We start from the raw sequence: 17,907 nt of genomic DNA, 5'->3' as shown, positions 1-17,907 counted from the left end.
CGGTAATGGTAGGTGCCTTGATCGGTGATGAAAGAGGTGTGCTCCTGGTCAGATGGGTGCATCAAGATTTGGTTGTATCCAGAGAAGGCATCTATGAAACTGAGCATTTGATGACCGGCCGTGGCGTCGACCAGCAGATCTATGCGAGGGAGAGGGTAGCTGTCCTTAGGGCAAGCTCAGTTGAGGTCGGAGTAGTTGACACAGAGTCGCTATTTACCATTGTTTTTACGAACCAGAACCACATTCGACAGCTATCTGGGGTAGTCCACATTAGTGATAAACTGTGCCTCAAGGAATTTGTCTACTTCAGAAGCAATAAGGTTATTGCGTTCCGGGTGAAAAATGCGCTGCTTCTGGCGGATAGGTCGGAAGTGGGGCTCAACACTGAAACGGTGGCTGATGAAGGAGGGATCAATACCCGGCATATCGGAGTGAGTCCAGGCAAACATGTTGTTGTGTTCAACCAGGAGGGCAGTGAGGTCGGCCTTGGCTTGGGGGGATAGTTGGCTGCTGATCTTGGCGGTTTTGGCTGGGTTGGTAGGGTCGACGAGGACTTCGACGAGCTCCTCCACTGGTTCTCCTCTGACCAGCTCGTCTTCATCTCTGACATCGAGTTCTTCAATGATAATAGCCTCCTTCAGCTTGACTTCTTTAAGTGAGGCGACATAACATTCTCTGGCCACGGTCTGCTCTCTCCTCACTGTTCCGACCCCAAGATCGGTGGGGAACTTGATGGCAAGGTGGTAAGTGGATGTAATAGCTTGGAAAGCATTTAGGGCAGTGCGTCCAAGGATGATGTTGTAGACAAAGGGGTAGTCAACAACAAGGAAGGTGAGCAACTTTGTGGTCTGCCTCGGGTACTCGCCAATTGTGATAGGAAGATTGATGAAGCCGATGGAGGTCACCCGGTCGCTAGTGAAACCGACCAAAGGGTTTTGGAGGGGAGACAGACTTTCTTCCACAATCTTAAGCTGGCGGAAGCAATTGAGAAAGATGATGTCTGAAGAACTGCCGTTGTCGACGAGAACCCGTCTGACCTGGTAATTGGAGAGGAGGGTGGAAATGACGAGAGGGTCGTCATGAGGATAACGGATGCTTGTGCAGTTGGCGTCCATAAAGGTGATAGGCTCGGTCCACTGCCTGGGGTGTTTGGAGGGTCGGTCCAACGTGGCAACTTTTTTTTCTAAGCCCTGCCTTATTTTCCTGAGTTCTGCCCGCTGAGCCGACCGGGATGGTCCTCCACAAGCAAGCCTGCCGAAGATAACTCTGATTTCTCCAACAGGTGGGGTGGGGTTACCTTGTGCCTGAGGTTTCTGTGGAGGGCGATCATGACCTTGGTTAGGCTGTGCTGGCTGTCGGGGAGGGGTGCGCCAGCGGTTGTTTCTGATGGGTTCAGTTCACTGCCTCTGCTGAGGGCGAGTATCTGTGAATCGGCTGAGGTGTCCTTAACGAATCAAGCCCTCGACCTGATTTTTGAGGTTAACACACTCCTCGGTATTATGGCCGTGATCCTGGTGAAAACGGCAATATTTGGACTGGTCTTTCCGATTAGAAGGAGTCCGTGATGGTTGGGGCCATTTTAGGGGGTAGTCCCGCTGGATCTGATGGAGGACTTGTTCCATGAGGGAGTTTAGGGGGGTGTACCGCTCGAACTGGCCGGGCGGTCTGGCTGGAACCAGTCGGGCGGTCGGGCTAGGGCCGACCGGTCGGTTCTGGGGGGTCGGTCAGTGTACTGAGATGTTTGGTTATTGTACTGGGTATTTCTGGTTTCTAAATCTTTTCTCTTTTCTCTAGGGGTCGGGTTTTTGGTTATAGGATCTTGCCGGGCGGCTAGGGAATCTTCAGCATTCATGTATTTTTGGGCTTTGGAGAGTAGGGGTGCCATGGAGGTCGGGGGGGTTTTAGAGAGAGAGAAAAGGAAGTCAGACGATCGCAGACCGGCCATGAAAGCCGTAAGGATGACCTTGTCATCATTTTTCGCTACTTGCGGGCTTCGGTGTTGAAGCGGGTAACGAAACTGCGTAGCGACTCCCCCTCGGTCTGACGGATGCTGAGGAGTTAGGTTGTCGGACGCCGCTGGCGCTGGGCTCCAATGAAATGGCTGAGGAAAGAGTCACTGAGGTGCTGGAAAGTGGAGATAGAGTCTGCTAGCAGTTGATTAAACCAAAGTCGAGCTAACCCTTTGAGTGTCACGGGGAAAGCCCGACACATGATTTCGTCAGGGAAAGTATAGAGGATCATGAGGGTCCTGTAGGTCTCCAAGTGGTCGACTGGGTCCGTCGTACCATCAAAAGAGTCGATAGTGGGCATTTTGAACTTGGGGGGTAGAGGTTTATCCCGGATGGAGGCAACGAATAGCGAGTTGGCTGTGGTAGAGGGTTTATGCTGGATGTTTTGCATGACCCCTTGGAGTTGGAGCTTCATGGCTTGGAGTTCTACGTCCCAGAGAGGAATGTTGTCTCCACCGGAGGGCAGCGGGGGCTAGATGCTACTGGCCTCTCCTTCAGGGGTTGGTGCCGGGACCGATGGATGTAGGGGTCGAGGTGGTGGATTTATATTTGGGGGAAGAGGTTGTAAGCCTTCCAAGTTGGGTGGATTAGGCTGCAGGATAGTATGGCTCGGGGCTCGTTCTTGGTTGGAAGGAATATCTGGAGGTGGTGGAGGAGGCATAGGAAGGTTTCTTTGGAGTGGAGCATTTATCAGGGCTTGGTTTTGCTTGGCCATGCGGTTAATGCTGTTGGCAAGCTTGATGAAATACTGTGGTGGGTTGTTTGGATTGGGGGGGTCGGTTTGGTGGTCGACAGCGTTATGGTGAGAAGCCATGGATCTAGTCGTGACCATACACTTTGATGGGTAGCAAGAAAAGGTTGTTGGGACAGGGTTTCCGGCGACAATGAGCACAACTGGCGCACGGAGCAAAGCGTTTCCCACAGACGGCGCCAACTGATGATGCAGTTCGTGATGATAGAACGGGTCGAACTGATCCACGCTCCTCAAGCCTATGTCCAAATGACCAAGCCCACGAGGGAACCTGCATAAAAGTCCAATGGGGAACGAGGAGTCCCCCAGCGAACCCTCCGACGAGTAAGTTAGGAAGAGAAGTGGATTGTAGAGATAGATTAGAGATAGAAAAGCTTAACCTTCTTCTTGTCTTCAACGTCTGCTTATATCCTCTGGTAATCATTTCGTTGTCCCTTCCAACCTGTCACCTTGGCCGAAAGTCTATGATGTAGCTTACCTTGTTCAAGGTGAGGGCATGCTGTCCCGACGGAGAGGGGTTATCGCAATAAATGCTGTAAGGGGCCTCATTAATGGCGATGTGCCGTGGCAATAACTTTGCAGATCTTTGTCTATTGATGTGGCTTGCCCTTCTCTCGCTACGTGTCTTGATGTCATTGGTTCTTATTGCTATGTGGGGCTTTAGCAGTGCTGGGCTTTAGTATTTGAGATATGTATTGGACTTTAGTATTTGAGATATGTATTGAACTTTAAACGGTGGGCTATAATTTTTATGGGCTTACCCATGTCAATTTCTATGGTATGAATCCTTTATTTGTGAAGATTTAATATATTTTTAACATTTTCCAAATGTTATTTCTACTATGTTTACAAAGAATATCTCCTGCATCAATCTCTAACATCTCATTTGGATTGGGGGTGATTTGGAGAGAAGAAAAGAAAAAGAACTCCCTATTCTCAAATGACCTATTTGGATAGCTTGATAGAAGAGAAATGGAGTAAAAAAGGAAAAATGGAGAAATTGTTCTCTTTAAATCGACATGTTGAATCTCTAATGTAGGGATTTGTAGAGAAAGCGAAAGGAGTTACTAGTTACCGATTTTGTACCTACTTTTTTTTCTTATCTTTTGCACCAGTGATCATAGGCTACTTCTGAACTTAGGTGACTTGGCTGAAAGCAATTGTGTTGGTTAAATTATACCCAAAAGTATTCCTTTATTCGTATGACAAAACACTTCTCCTGATTCTGAAATTTCTATCCCTTTGCAGTTGCTGGAAAACAAAGAGTTCCTGGATAAAATAATATCTCAAACTCCTCTAAGACGCCCTGGAGAGCCCAAGGAAGTATCATCCTTGGTGGCATTTCTCTTTATGCCTGCTTCGTCTTACATCACCGGGCAGATTATTTCCGTTGAGGGAGGAATGACTGTGCATGGTTTCTGTCACGCCCCAAGCTCTGTGACAACGCCGCACACTCATATAAGTGAGCATGCAAGGCTAAGAATCCAATCACATAACCCACAAAATACAATACTCAAATTAAATCCTTAATTGTCAAAATGCCAAAATCCATAAAAATAAATAGTTCTCATATGAAAATGTCCACAAAGTCTACTAATTTAATTCACTAACAAAACAATAATCCAAGTACTTAAATCATGGTTCTACTCTCAGCACTCCCACATGTAAAACAAAGATCCCGCGCAGCTCTACTTTTCAGAATCTGAAAAAAAATAAGGGTAAGCTAGATAGCCCAGTAAATAACCAACCATCACTGCTAGCTGGATCAAGTATACAAAAATAAATAAATAAATCGATAACCAATAAATATAATTTTTTCTACAGTTCAACAAATGAACAATTATTTGTAAGGTGGTTTCATAGCTAAAAATAAACAATGTACAATACATTTTAAATGAAAAGCCAACAAGATAATTCAAAGTAATTTGTTGTTCAAATCGATGGTTCGATATTCAGATGGTTCAATGATTTGATTCACAAAACCCAAGTCTTATTGACTACAGTCACATAGCCTGTGACAAGGCCCAGAACCACACATAGGCCAGTGGTAAAGCCCCAAAAGAAACTAGTTTATGTGCCAATAAATAACCCCCATTGGCTAGGGTCCAAATCATAGTCAGACTAGAGTGATGTTCAAAATTCAAACAATACACAACTTTTAAATAAAATATTCGATGTTTTCGGAATAAACATTTGGTACAATTTTCAGAATAGTTTCACAAAATATTCAAATAACTTTCATAATAATATTCGATATTGTTTTATACTTGACCCATATTTTATTTTAAGAGAACATGAAAGCTATAAATAAATATTTATAATTTTAAACGATTCAGTAGGAATAAAAATGAACCAACAGTGATAGAGGGTTACTTACCTCAAACAGCTAAAATAATATTTCCCAAGCTAATCTCAAATTACCAAGATCCACCTCAATCTCACAAACCTAATAAAATATTACACCGCATAAACAATTATTATGTGCACCCATCCATCTCTTCTTGTAACAACAATAGAATAAATTAACCCAATAGTCTATTAGGAACTCCCACGATTTAGCATCAAAACAAAGCCATCACGGCTTCAGAAATTCTCAACCCATATTATTCTCTTGTTTATATATATATATATATATATATGTAAAAAAATTGTAATTGCTCGTAGTCAATCGTGTATCCCACAAATACACCACCATTAAACTTAGCCCATCACATATCAATCTCAAATTATGAACCACCCAAATGGGATGCCAAATACACTCTAAAATTGAGCAAAATTGAGACCCCCAACATAGACTACATCAATATATCTATTTAATTATATATGCCCATAAAATCATCTATTGATATATTAACACTAAAATCATAGATAGGAATACAATAAAATAAATCTTACCTAAGTGATGAATAAAGCAAAACCATCACTATTATGAATCCTCCCTCTTTCTTGGTTTGGGTTTCTTTTCTTTAATTTTTAACTTTTCCAAACCCTTGTTGCTGCCTTCACCTTTAACTCTTCCAAACCCTTTCTGCAGTACAAGCCTCTCTTCTCTTTTTTTCTTTTTTTTTTTTTCTTTTACCTTCTCAAACCCTAGCCGCCTATGGAGCAATTCATAGCCTCTGTTTTGTTTGTTTTCCAAGACTTAAAGCCACAATAGGTGGGCTTATTAACCTAATTTCTCAAAGTTACAAAATTACCCATCTAAGTAATAGGAAATATAATGCCATCTCATAACTAATTCTTTGATATTAATAAATGACCCATATAAATTAATTTAATTACTAATCTATCCAATAAAATAATCCTACACACAACTTGGGTTTTACAGTTTCTCAGTTAATTAGGGGGAGAAGACAATGGCAAAATTTTGATACCCTCGGTACTCAATTTGTGGAGTGATATCAAATGTTTATAACGTCTCCTTTATGATTTGTTTGTCTGAATTGTTTTGTTTTCTTATGTTGTGTTTGGTTGAGGGATTTGAGGAGGGATTTGGCAAGGGAAATGGAAAAAGTAGGTAAAATATGAAAAAAATATAATTACATTTCACATAGTTTCACACGCCTTTTTCCTTTTCCTTTCCAAATCCCTCCCCAAATTCCCGACCAAACACAACATTAATGAACTTTTTACTGCAAAACTCTGTTATTCGTGGCTGTCAAGATGAAATGGCTTATTTTCGAAGTTTTGTTCACCCTGGTCAATAAAAAAGATGATGTCTGTGGTTGGTTAAGTGATCGAACCATTTGTTAATATCGCCCCAGTCATAGAAAGCATATTTGCTTTTCAACCAGATAGTTTTTTGTTCATTTTATCAATAAATATATAATTATTGAAAATCTTGTTTACTTGAGCATTTATTTAGACCACAAAGGAACTCCCAAATAATTTCCCAAAGATTGAGCTATTTTGTGATCCTGGTTATGCTGCTGGATCTGTCTGATTACTCCAATTAATAATTAATATTTAGACCACAAAGGAACTCCCAACATGCAAGTTATTGTTGGAAACAATGGTTTTGGACTCGTAGCAATACTGATCTAATTGCTCTGTTTTGTTTGGGCAAAAAAATATATTTTGAAAAATGGTTATCACATTTTTTGGCATTTGGCATAATAGAAAATCAAAATCAAAAAAAAAATATATATATATATATATTTTGTTCAATTTGTTAGGAAAATGTTTTCTAATTTTGGAAGGTGGGAAATTGTTTTTCAAATTTAAAGTTTTACTAGTATCACCACCACAACTATCACCTGACAACACCATGTCAATTTAGTTTCAAGGTTTTAACTAAACACAAGATAATATTTTTACCAAAACAAACAATGCAATACTTTATAATGAGTGCAATCCTCAACAATTGGATAGCAGAATTAAATAATGTCCTCTCCAAAACAAAGAATGGGTAAAAGCAAAATGACACAGAAGTTGAGAATTGACAAAAGCACAAGGTAAACCTAACTCTTTCAAAAAATCTGTATTTTTTTTTTTTAAAGTTAAAAATGACAAAAAAACAATTTTAGGATGAAATTTAACTTACTCGGGGTGAAAAAAATGAGAAGATAGGATGCTTAGCGTCACACCAGTTAAAAAAAAAAAAGAGCCAATTTTATGATGTAATTTAATTTACTCAAGGAAAAAAGAAGGGGAAATTTCAGTGCAGTGTACACTTTAAAAAATTATAAATAAATGGTAAACTGTATACACATTAATAATTAAAATCATAAAATTTGTCATGAATCTGTAGTAATTTTATTCCCCCCCCCAAACAAGAAAAATGAGAAAATAGCATGCGTAGTATTACTCCAATTAATAATTAATAATGGACACTGGACGGCAAAATGGTGGATAATCAACCACTCTTGAAACATAGAGGGAACACTGAGGACGGAGGATGTTAGGGAATAACGCAATGATGACCACATTTATTCATTATATCATGTTTTATCACTGCATTGGCAATAAATATAAATGGTAAGATATATTAAGCCAATGCAACTATGACAACACCAAATATGTGCAACCAACGGAAATAGTAGTGGGAAGGGAAGGGTTGGGGGTGGTGGTAAGGGAGTATTGGGGAAAATTGTAAAATGGGGAAGGAGAGTGGAATATTTGTAAATTTGAAGATGTTTAAGATATTTTTATCTTAAAAATAACACTCCATGTAAGGGTGTAGCTCTTACATTCTGTCAACTTAGATGGGAATGATGACCATGTATTTTACTGATCTGATATTATCTGTTAACCAATATGATGTATATTATTGATTAATTGATAATTACAAGATTGTTGTATATATTTTGTATATTGCAAGCTATTATATAGGAGAGGATTTGGGAGTAGGTGAGGTAGGTGAGTGGTGGTAGTGGATGATAGTGGAGGTGGTGGGTGGTAGTGGAGATGGTAGGTGGAGTTGGTGGTGTGGTAATTTACACAATTTACAATTTACATTAACAGCCCCCCTCAAACTCAAGGAGGATAGGAACTAACCAACTTGAGTTTGAAGAGAGTAACAAAACAGAAAAATAAGCTGACAAATAAAATTAAAAATGGGATAGGAGACACTGTATGGTCGTGTCGGACCGTTGTAGCAGACAGTTTACGGGGTCATGTCGGACCGTTGTAGCAGACACTGTGTGGTCGTGTCAGACCGATGTAGCAGACAGTTTATGGGGTCATGTCGGACCGTTGTAGAAGACAGTTTACGGGGTCATGTCGGACCGTTGTAGAAGACAGTTTACGGGGTCATGTCGGACCGTTGTAGCAGGACAGTTTACGGGGTCATGTCGGACCGTTGTAGAAGACAGTTTACGGGGTCATGTCGGACCGATGTAGCAGCTGACCGGGAGCAATGTCGGGACAGTTTATGGGGTCATGTCGGACCGTAGTAGAAGCTGACCGGAATCAATGTCGGGACAGTTTATGGGGTCATGTCGGACCGTTGTAGCAGACACTGTGTGGTCGTGTCAGACCGTTGTTGAAGACAGTTTATGGGGTCATGTCGGACCGTTGTAGCAGGACAGTTTACGGGGTCATGTCGGACCGTTGTAGAAGATTGTGGTGGTGCACCAAGGGGGCGACTTAGGGAGTGCGCCATGAGGTGGCTTGAACATGATACGGTGTATAACCCCCCCTCAAACTCAAATAGGTGTGAAGATAGAAACCTATTTGAGGTTGAAACAAAGGGATTGATAAAGCTGACTGGTGTAGAAGACACTGGATGAGTGTGTAGATAGGCTGCCCAAAAGATATACATGGATGTAGATATCGAGTCCTCAAAAGTCGTGCCCTCAAAAGGCGTGTCATCAAAAGGCGTGCCTGAGTCATGAAAAGGCGTGCCATGAAAAGGCGTGCCATGAAAAGGCGTGCCAGGTTGTCGGCGTCAAAAGGCGCGCGATGCGCGTGGCTGCCTCTGTGTCATGGTCGTTATAAACCGAAGCGGAGGAGGCAGAAACTGAGACAGAAAAAACTGAGAGAAACCTTTGAAAAATTCTTCGTTTTGCTGAGAAAGAGAGGTCGTTTTGCTGAGATTGCTGAGAGAGATAGTCTGTAACACTCTGTTGTGAGAGATATTCTGTAACACTCTGTTGCCCAGAAAATGGCCTCGTCTTCCCGTGGGCTGCTCACTCTCTTTCCCGATCTCAACGAGTCCACAGGAGAGAGAACTGGTGCGGTGTCCCGTGAACCTCAACCAAACACCACTGGGTTTGCTCCGTTGAACTTTCCGATGCAGTCGGTGGAGCAAAAAATGGCAGTGCAAACGGATGTGGAGGCTAATCAGTATACTTTGAAGGCATGTGTGGAGTCCATGACGGCGGTCACAAACTTGTCGCACCGGCTGCAAAGTAGGACAAATGAGGTGCAGCAATTAAACTCCCAGCTGGCTCTGCTCCAACGCATGTATAAGGATGCGCGAGCAGAGATAAGCGTGCTAAGGGCAGAAAACAAGGAGCTGAAGCGGAAGGCCACCGTGATGTTCCGATTTGGAGGGCCGCCATATGCTGCAGTGGAGGAGCAGGGAGTAGTGATCGTGCCCAGTGGAGTGGGAAACACGGAGGCAACACCGGCAAGGGCCGCCCAGGACAGAGGCAAGAAGAAAAGACCGGCGGCAGAGTAGAGAAGAAAAAATGCCACTGTTTTGGTTTGTTGTTGTTGTTGTTGTTGTTGTTTTTTTTTTTTTTTTTTTTTTTTTGTGTGTAAAATTGTGATCGGGGGGAGCCCCTGATATGAATAAAATGACAAGGTGGTGGAATGTTGTTGGTGTGATTTTGTGAATGTTGTTTTGTGTAATAAGAAAAAGAAAATAAAATAAAACAATGGATAAAGAAAAAAAAAGAGAAAAATATTTGTGGATGGAGGATAAGAAAAATAGGGGTGTATGTTTTTTTTTTTTTTTTTTTTTTTTTTTTAAATATATATATATATAGATAGATATAGTAAAATAAAAGAAAAATGGTGAAAACGTGGGTGCAAGTCAGGTCGTGAATAATAAAAAGGAATGGGAGTGCCGTGGGAGAATTTGTGTTGTAATAAATAAACCATGGTGGGTGTGGGTGTGCTTTGAAGAGTAGATTAGAATAAACATAGACATAGAAAAATAAAAGAAAAGAAAGTGGAGTGGGGTTGGAGGAGAGAGAAAGAGGTGAAAGTGCATTGGTGAGTAGGATCACGTGGGTTAGTGCAGAGATGTCCTGTTCTGAAGAGACAATGGGTTGTGGAGGCTTCTGGTTTCCATGTCTCTGCAATTGGCCTCGAGGGAGGACCTTGTTCTTGCTTTGATTTCGGCGTTTCCGATCTATGGAAGACCCAAAACACGCAAGAAAACAACCCATTATTTTAGGTTCTCTGTTCTTGCTTTCTCAGATAAAATTTCTGTTCTAGGCCGAGGACGATGAAGATTGTCGGCTGATTAAAGAGTCATCATGCTGAGAGAGAGAGATGTGCGTTGAGCTCGCTAGAGAGAGTAAAGGCTGCCTAATCTTGCACAGACGGGTTAGAGAAGGATAGAGAAGACACACACAGGGCTCTCTTCCCTCTCTCCGCCTACGCTGCAGCTACCCGGTAGCCGGCTTAAGACTGCTTTGAGTGCTAGAGATTTCGAACTTGAAATGGAATTGCTTGGATTGGAAGGTCTCCGTAACCAACACCACCACCAGCAGCAACAGCAACGACAATTGATTGATGAATTGACTGGTCTCTCTTCCCCATACAGTAAGATTGGGGAATTGAAGCCAACTAACCTCGATGATATTTTTGGATCTCTCGATCCTTCCTTATTGTCTCAATTGCAGGGCCTTTCGCCCAAAGTTACCACCACCACCACCCAATTACAATCTCCCACTGCGCATCAGATACGCCAGAACATGAACCAACGTCGGGCAAGTTACCCGACTAACCTTTCATCCTCTCCAGCAAGGAAGCCCTCTATTTACGGGTTTGATTCCTCTGGGGCAGTTGCAGCAAGTGGTGCAGGTGGAGGAACAGCCGTAAGTGAACCTCGGAAGCGACTGGAGGATCGTCTGGTTGAGGCCGTTGTTGGGGGCGGCGGCGGAGCCAGGCGCATCGGGCCACGGCAATGAAGCCGACGACGCAGAGGTATGGAGGTTTTGCTCTGGCGAGGTATGTGAAAAAAAAAAAAATCTTAGCGGACTAGATTGAGGTCCGGCGGGCGGGTAAGGCGAGGTTGCCGCCCGCCGGTGACGCAAAAAACAAATACGAAACTCTTAACCTTGCTCTGATACCATGTTAACCAATATGATGTATATTATTGATTAATTGATAATTACAAGATTGTTGTATATATTTTGTATATTGCAAGCTATTATATAGGAGAGGATTTGGGAGTAGGTGAGGTAGGTGAGTGGTGGTAGTGGATGATAGTGGAGGTGGTGGGTGGTAGTGGAGATGGTAGGTGGAGTTGGTGGTGTGGTAATTTACACAATTTACAATTTACATTAACATTATCTATTGGCCCAACAAAAAAATTAACTGAATTTTTATTTTTATTTTTAATTTTTAAATGAGTGCCTTGATCTTATTGGCCATGATGGGTGCAATCCACACCATTGTCCTGCGAGAATCTAGTCATCAAATTCATCATTCTATAAAATAATAATAATAATAATAATAACAATTGATACTTGAAATTGAAACCACAGAATCCAAGTTGGGTACAATTCCAGTACTGTTGACATTGATCCTGTTATGTTTCCATTGGAGCAGGACTTTAGTTGCAATAAATCAGTTGAATAAGTCTTTACTTGACATTAGGAGAATCTAAATTTCATATTCATGTTTATCAGATTTGTGTTAGGTTGTTCCTATTTTGTTGGGTTGTTCCTAGTTTAGTGAGATAGTGGGTTTGTTCCTATTTTAGTGTGATATTGGGTGCTAAACTTTAGCAGAGTGGTTCACTTTATTCCTATTTATTGTACTGATCACAGTTTGAAATGAACCACCAGAATTTTATTCCACTCTTGTGTGATATTGGAGGATTGGGTTTCCCTCGAAGCAAACCAATTTTTGATTTCTCTGTTCCTTACCGTCTTCCAGCAACTCTGTTTTTCTTTGTTTTCCTAGCAAAAATAGGTAAACAGAAGAACAAGAACACCAGCTCTGCTGCAGCTGTACATAACAGATCCAGTGTTACTTAATTTGGAAGGAAAAGAGGCTGGTCACAAAGTCAGAATCGGATAGGACTAAATCACCCAAATGCTTTTCATCTTTTCCTGAGCCTGAGGTGTAAGTGAAAGGATTGTATTTGTAGGCCAGTGCAGTGCAGATTAAAGAAAAATGCTTCAACACTTCTCCAAGCCGGCCTTGCACACTACTACGTCCTGATAACACACACACATGCATATATATATATATATATATTCATACTTGATTTTATTGGTGGTGGGAAAGAGAATCTACACATCATAGCCCCATCAGCACAATTTTCTCACATGTTCAATACCCGTTCCAGCTCTTGAATTTTGAAGGCTAATGAGTGTTGTTGATTTGATTTGAAACTTGTTTCCCAGTTCCCTTGATCCAATTAACATAACAGATAAGTGAAATGAACAGAAAACAGTTTTTAGCTGAAGATAGCTTGAAAAATATGTACTATGTAAAATGCCATGGGTACATATAACATATTGAGTGTGCATAATATTACCTACCAGACCTGTTGGGGATTAAAAATGCTTAAAATACTCTTTTTTTGACCCAGTGAATCTAAAGTTGGGCTTGTATGCTACTAGGTACGTGTAGATGTATAATAAGATTATTCAATTCCATACTCAATTTTATTGTCAGTGGGCAAGAGAATTGCAACATCATTGCCCCATCAGCACAAAATAATTTTCCACATTGAACTACTAGTGTTCAACTCTTGAACTTTAGCCCAGTTAGATTGCACCAATTAGCATAGAAATTTAAAATAAAATAAAAAATTTAAAAAGACAGATAGTCAGACAAGAAAAAGAAGACATGGCTTTAGCCCAAGTAGAAAAACAAATTTAATCTGTTAAAATTCTATAGATACCTATCAATATTCAGTAAACACAGCTGAATAATGTTAGAACGATTTTTGAGAATGACAAAGAAGAAGAGTTGTGGGTTAAGAGCTGATAATTCAGTTTTGATGTTTGGTTGAGTTTGTAACTCTGTGACCTCCATAGAATTCCTTGCTGACGAGTTAAGGAATTTTTTTCGTTGATGATTTACAAATCCCATAAATCATCAGTCAAAATTGTCTGCAGGCATCATTTGTGTTTTTTTTTTAAATATTTCATTTCAAAGTTGAGTTTCAATTTCTTATGCTTGGTTGAGTCTCACGGGCATCAAAACATTTTGATACTCCGAAGACTCGAACAAACCTGACTACAAGCAAGAGAGCACACTAAGTTGGTTCAAGATGATCAATCTGTTGTTCATACATCGGAGTAGAGTATTACAAGTCTGGGAGCAAAAATTAGACCGGATCAACATGGAGGCCTAGGTTGGCCAGGCTTCCATGAGCAATCCTAGTCCATAAGTTCTACTAGTGCCACATGGCAGTGGTCAAAGTATGATCAAAGAAAACTACTAAATTTTAATTATATATAACAGTGACTACAAAATACAGTATAGTTTTGTTTCCTTAATATAAACACATCTAGATATAATAGAGCAGGACAGAAAAAAATCTCTGTTTGGATCACTTATGAGCCAAGTTGTGTGTCACCGAGCTTGGGAGATTGCCTGCTCAAGAGATTTCAAAGTTTTTTGATAATTCAGGAATCCCATAAACCAGAAATCAAAATTATCCACAGTAACTATTTCGATGTACTTCTGTGATGGTCTCTTCACATTTTGGCTTTCACCGGCTCTCAACATCTTTTCTACCGGGATCAAGACCTTGTAACGAATTCTTACAAAATCACCAGTTGGAGAAGACAATTTGATGGATTTATCACTGCAGAAGGCAACCTTGTCGGTGGAGATGAAGAGGAGGCCTGCTATTGGACCAGCTGTTGTTGACAAACAGCATTGGGAAGCCTTTAGCAGCTTCTCTCCTTCTCTAACACTGAAATTACGCTTGAAAATCTTCTCCAAACCACCTACTCGAATAATTTTAGCCCCCAAGCTTAGTTTCCCCTTCACAATTTCGGAGATCTTGGGCCCCAATCTCACTGAAATTTTCACAAAATGCAATAAGACTCACATTCACATAAAAGCTTATTATGTTGGTTGACACTAATACAGCAATGGAAAAGAAAGCAATTTTATTTCGATGTTAATATATATATATTTATTTCAAAACTTTCCAGTTGATTTTTCTGCCATCTTTTTGGCAGCAAAAAAAAATATAGATTTTAATATGGTACATATCAATAAACAGTAAATAATTTTCTACAAAAGAATATTCATATTCTTGAATTGAGTTATTCTCAGACTCGTTTGAAGCAAGGAAACAGTTAGTTACCAAGCTCACGTATGCCATCTGCAGGGTTGTCTGCTTTTCCTCCAAGTTTATTCACCCTATCTTCTTTATCTGCACATTTGTCACAAATCAATTGCTAAACAGTGTCTCAATTTTAATCACTTAAAACTAGTAAGGTACAAAAAAAAAAAAAGAAAAAAAAAAAAAAAAACCATGAAATATACTTACTATGTTTTAATTTTAGAGGTCCATTTGAAGAATAGAGAATATGGTATTGGCTAGCAGGTTCCTGTAAAAGTTTGTTTGGATATGCCATTGATGATGAGCTTACTGGAATTCCAATAACATGTGCCAGAATCTGCTCCATATTTGACGAATTGCTCCAATTTGGTTCTGTTTTGTATTCCTTGGTTTTGGCAAGGAATGTTCTGTGATAGTCAGATGTATTGGCTGAGGATATGCTTAATGTGATGGTTCTAGCAATGGATTCAGCAAATGCATATATATAGGGGTAGAAAAGGCAAGTAAGTTGGTGGATCTTAAATTTTAGTTGCATGATGAGTCATCTCTGCCTCATCCACATGAATAAAAAAGCACACAAGTCTTAGTTAAAGGCATTCTATAAAGAAAAATTGGTATTAAGAAGGTAATGATGTGTCTCGTTTCTTTCAGAAAAGAGATATGCAGAAGGTCCAAGTCTTAGTCATCTTTGCCTCATCCACATCAATTGGTTATTTTTTATTTTTTTGATATAAACAGAAAAATGATCAAGATATTTAAAGAACATAAATAATGAAATGACTGTATTAGAAGTATAAAAAAACATTTAAAATTTGAGTTGGTTTGTACAGTTACGTCGGTTCAATGGTTTCTCAGAAATTCCATAAAACTACCCATAGTGAGCATTCAATATTGTTTTCATTTCTAAAGTAACTTTTAAACTCTTTTGTTTTTAAATTTATTTCAACTTTTGTTTTCATGGAAAGAGTTTGGGAAATCAAACTCTTTGTGCAATTGGTGAATGAAAGTAAAATAATGGAATTAGTTGGGTCAGCATTTTAATCATTCAATCCTACAAAGCAATGACACATTGGCTGCTTAGGTCTTGCTGACTGTGTGTGAGCATTGTGAATTAAGCTTTTGAGCTGGCATGTAGCTTTATGATGCCATTCCTCTCTCTTATTAATAGACCAAAGCAAAGGCTAGAAGGCATTGCTCACACACATACAGTGCCTTGATCTCCTGAGTAACGAAAAAAAAGTTCAGCCTTGCATGCTACTACTGTTGATAACAGATATATATACCCCTCCATTATCTATATATCAAATATAGCATTTAACAGATAAAATATTTTTTACGTAGGCTAATGCCTTGTTCTCTTCTTCTTCTCTTACTTTTTATTTTTTTTAAAATGTTAATTGGTTCAACTTAATCGGGCTAAAATATAAGAGTTGAACAGTTGTAGTTCAAATTTAATATGAGGAAACTTATGTTGTGCTGATGGGGCAATGATGTGGAGAATCTCTTTCCCACTCACAATAAAATTGAGAATGGAATTGCATAATCTTATCATACATCAACGCATTTGTATGTAGCAGCATGCAAGGCCGGCTTTAGATTCAGTCACTTGGCCGTCAGGTACTTTAATCATCTTTGACCTACAGTTTTCTGCCTTACACCTCACCTCAACCTCAAAATTAATAAAAAAGAATGTTCATATTAATGATCTGAATCTAGGACAAAAAAAGAAAAAAAAAAAAAAAAGAGCATTCTGAGTACTAGGGACAATCATATTGTCACTTTGTGAGAAGGTTCTATTATCCTCTTCATTTTTTAACACTTGACTTCCATTTTTCTGGAAGTTTTAGTTCTCTCAGTCCTTTCCATGATTTAAGACTTGAAACTATCACCAAAATGCCATTCCTATATGGTCAGTTAAGGAGTTTAAATTCACAGCATTCTAATTCAATCTTAATTATTAAAATACCCCCACATTCCTAAATCCTGTCAATTCCTAAAAACTTACGATTTCAGTTTCAATTTCAAAAACCCTGAAAAGTAAAAATAATAACTAAATTTTCAAAAAAAAAAAAATATATATATATATATATCTTGTCAAGCGATGTAGTCATTTTTTTGAAGTGATGACATGTTACGCCCTCAAAATAATATAAAGATAACTCATATGCGGAATAAATATAAGAAACAACATACTTTTATATATCAGAATTCACTGTTTAACAATCAGTTAAATGCCATGTAAGCTTACATGTTTCCAAGTCATTGCTTAGTTACACAAATTGAGTCTCGCTCATTACATCTTAAGCCCTTGGCTTTACAAATAACAAACATACAAACATAAAGCATAATTAAGAAGTTCTTGCTTCCCAAAACTCCATCCACGCTATTGCATTGGAAGAAACATCTCACCTGTACCTAAGAAAGGTATTCCCATATAGGGTGAGCCAACAGCCTAGTGGAAATAATCTAACACAATTTATGAGGCTTAGCAAAGGTATAAATACCACGTACATAAACAATACTGATCCTGAAACATCCACAAGACCTGCATATCCATATGCCACTAAAACCAACCTTATTCCATTTTCCTTTAATTTTATTTCCAGTTCATATATGCTACTCAATTCATGAGTTAAATTCGTTATCTTTCAACAATCAAAATGAGATTACAACTCAATGATTTTCCAATTATGCAAAACTCACATTAACACTTCAAACCTGCCATTTTACAGATATTTTGTCCGAAGGAATCGGCACCCATTTATACATAAAATTTCAGGTCTTTCACCTAGGACACTCCGGCCAACTTGCTTTAAATGGAGTCCATCTCTTTTCTCCTCCCAAACAAATATACATATGCAATGTATTTATAAACATAATCACATATGGAGTACATCCCCTTTCTCCTCCCAATAAACATACATATACAATGTATCTATAACATAGTTATATTCAATGACACCAACAATGGATTAGCATTAAATCGCCTAATCTTCATGTAATTTCTACAACAATCATAGCTATCCTCCACCGATAGCCCAATGCAATTATTTCTAAAGAGATGTTCAATATCAAAATAAATAGTTTATTCAAAACTTCCATAGGTGAGATAATACATATCCAATATCACCATTTATAATCACAACCTTCCAATTTCACGTTTTCAATGTTAATCCCAATTATTTATGCAAAATAATAATTTAATCAAAATT

At 39.3% G+C, this 17,907-nt stretch overlaps 2 protein-coding genes across 2 annotated transcripts in view; one reads left to right on the top strand and one right to left on the bottom strand.

Annotated features, from left to right (window-relative positions):
- LOC145814969 (tropinone reductase homolog At5g06060-like) overlaps positions 1–4,335 on the top strand; it is a 41,238-nt gene extending 36,903 nt beyond the window's left edge. Inside the window, exons 5-6 of the mRNA XM_082911933.1 lie at positions 4,009–4,222; positions 4,325–4,335. Of these exons, the coding sequence (XP_082768059.1) occupies positions 4,009–4,222; positions 4,325–4,335 (225 nt within the window). The remainder of the gene's footprint in view (positions 1–4,008; positions 4,223–4,324) is intronic.
- Positions 4,336–13,820: 9,485 nt separating this feature from the next.
- LOC114307472 (GEM-like protein 4) lies at positions 13,821–15,163 on the bottom strand. Its single transcript, XM_028252875.2, has 3 exons — positions 14,903–15,163; positions 14,717–14,785; positions 13,821–14,423 (listed from the first exon to the last, which is right to left on the bottom strand). The coding sequence occupies exons 1-3, from the start codon at positions 15,039–15,041 to the stop codon at positions 13,972–13,974; spliced, it is 660 nt and encodes a 219-aa protein (XP_028108676.2). The 5' UTR covers positions 15,042–15,163; the 3' UTR covers positions 13,821–13,971.
- Between the last annotated feature and the right edge of the window lie 2,744 nt (positions 15,164–17,907).

The sequence above is a fragment of the Camellia sinensis genome, unplaced genomic scaffold (assembly GCF_055761805.1).
Source record: "Camellia sinensis isolate YWXY unplaced genomic scaffold, ASM5576180v1 Unanchor14, whole genome shotgun sequence".
In the NCBI taxonomy this organism is placed as follows: domain Eukaryota; kingdom Viridiplantae; phylum Streptophyta; class Magnoliopsida; order Ericales; family Theaceae; genus Camellia; species Camellia sinensis.
The sequence above is the reverse complement of the archived record's forward strand: the minus strand, read 5'-3'. Positions and strand labels throughout refer to the sequence as shown.

Excerpts from the sequence above, each read along its gene's own strand:
- LOC114307472 (XM_028252875.2), bottom strand. The coding sequence starts at position 15,041 with ATGGAGCAGATTCTGGCACATGTTATTGGAATTCCAGTAAGCTCATCA. Across the intron at positions 14,786-14,902 it reads ACCTCTAAAATTAAAACATA|ATAAAGAAGATAGGGTGAAT; the intron begins GTAAGTATATTT and ends ACAAATGTGCAG. Across the intron at positions 14,424-14,716 it reads AGATGGCATACGTGAGCTTG|TGAGATTGGGGCCCAAGATC; the intron begins GTAACTAACTGT and ends TGAAAATTTCAG.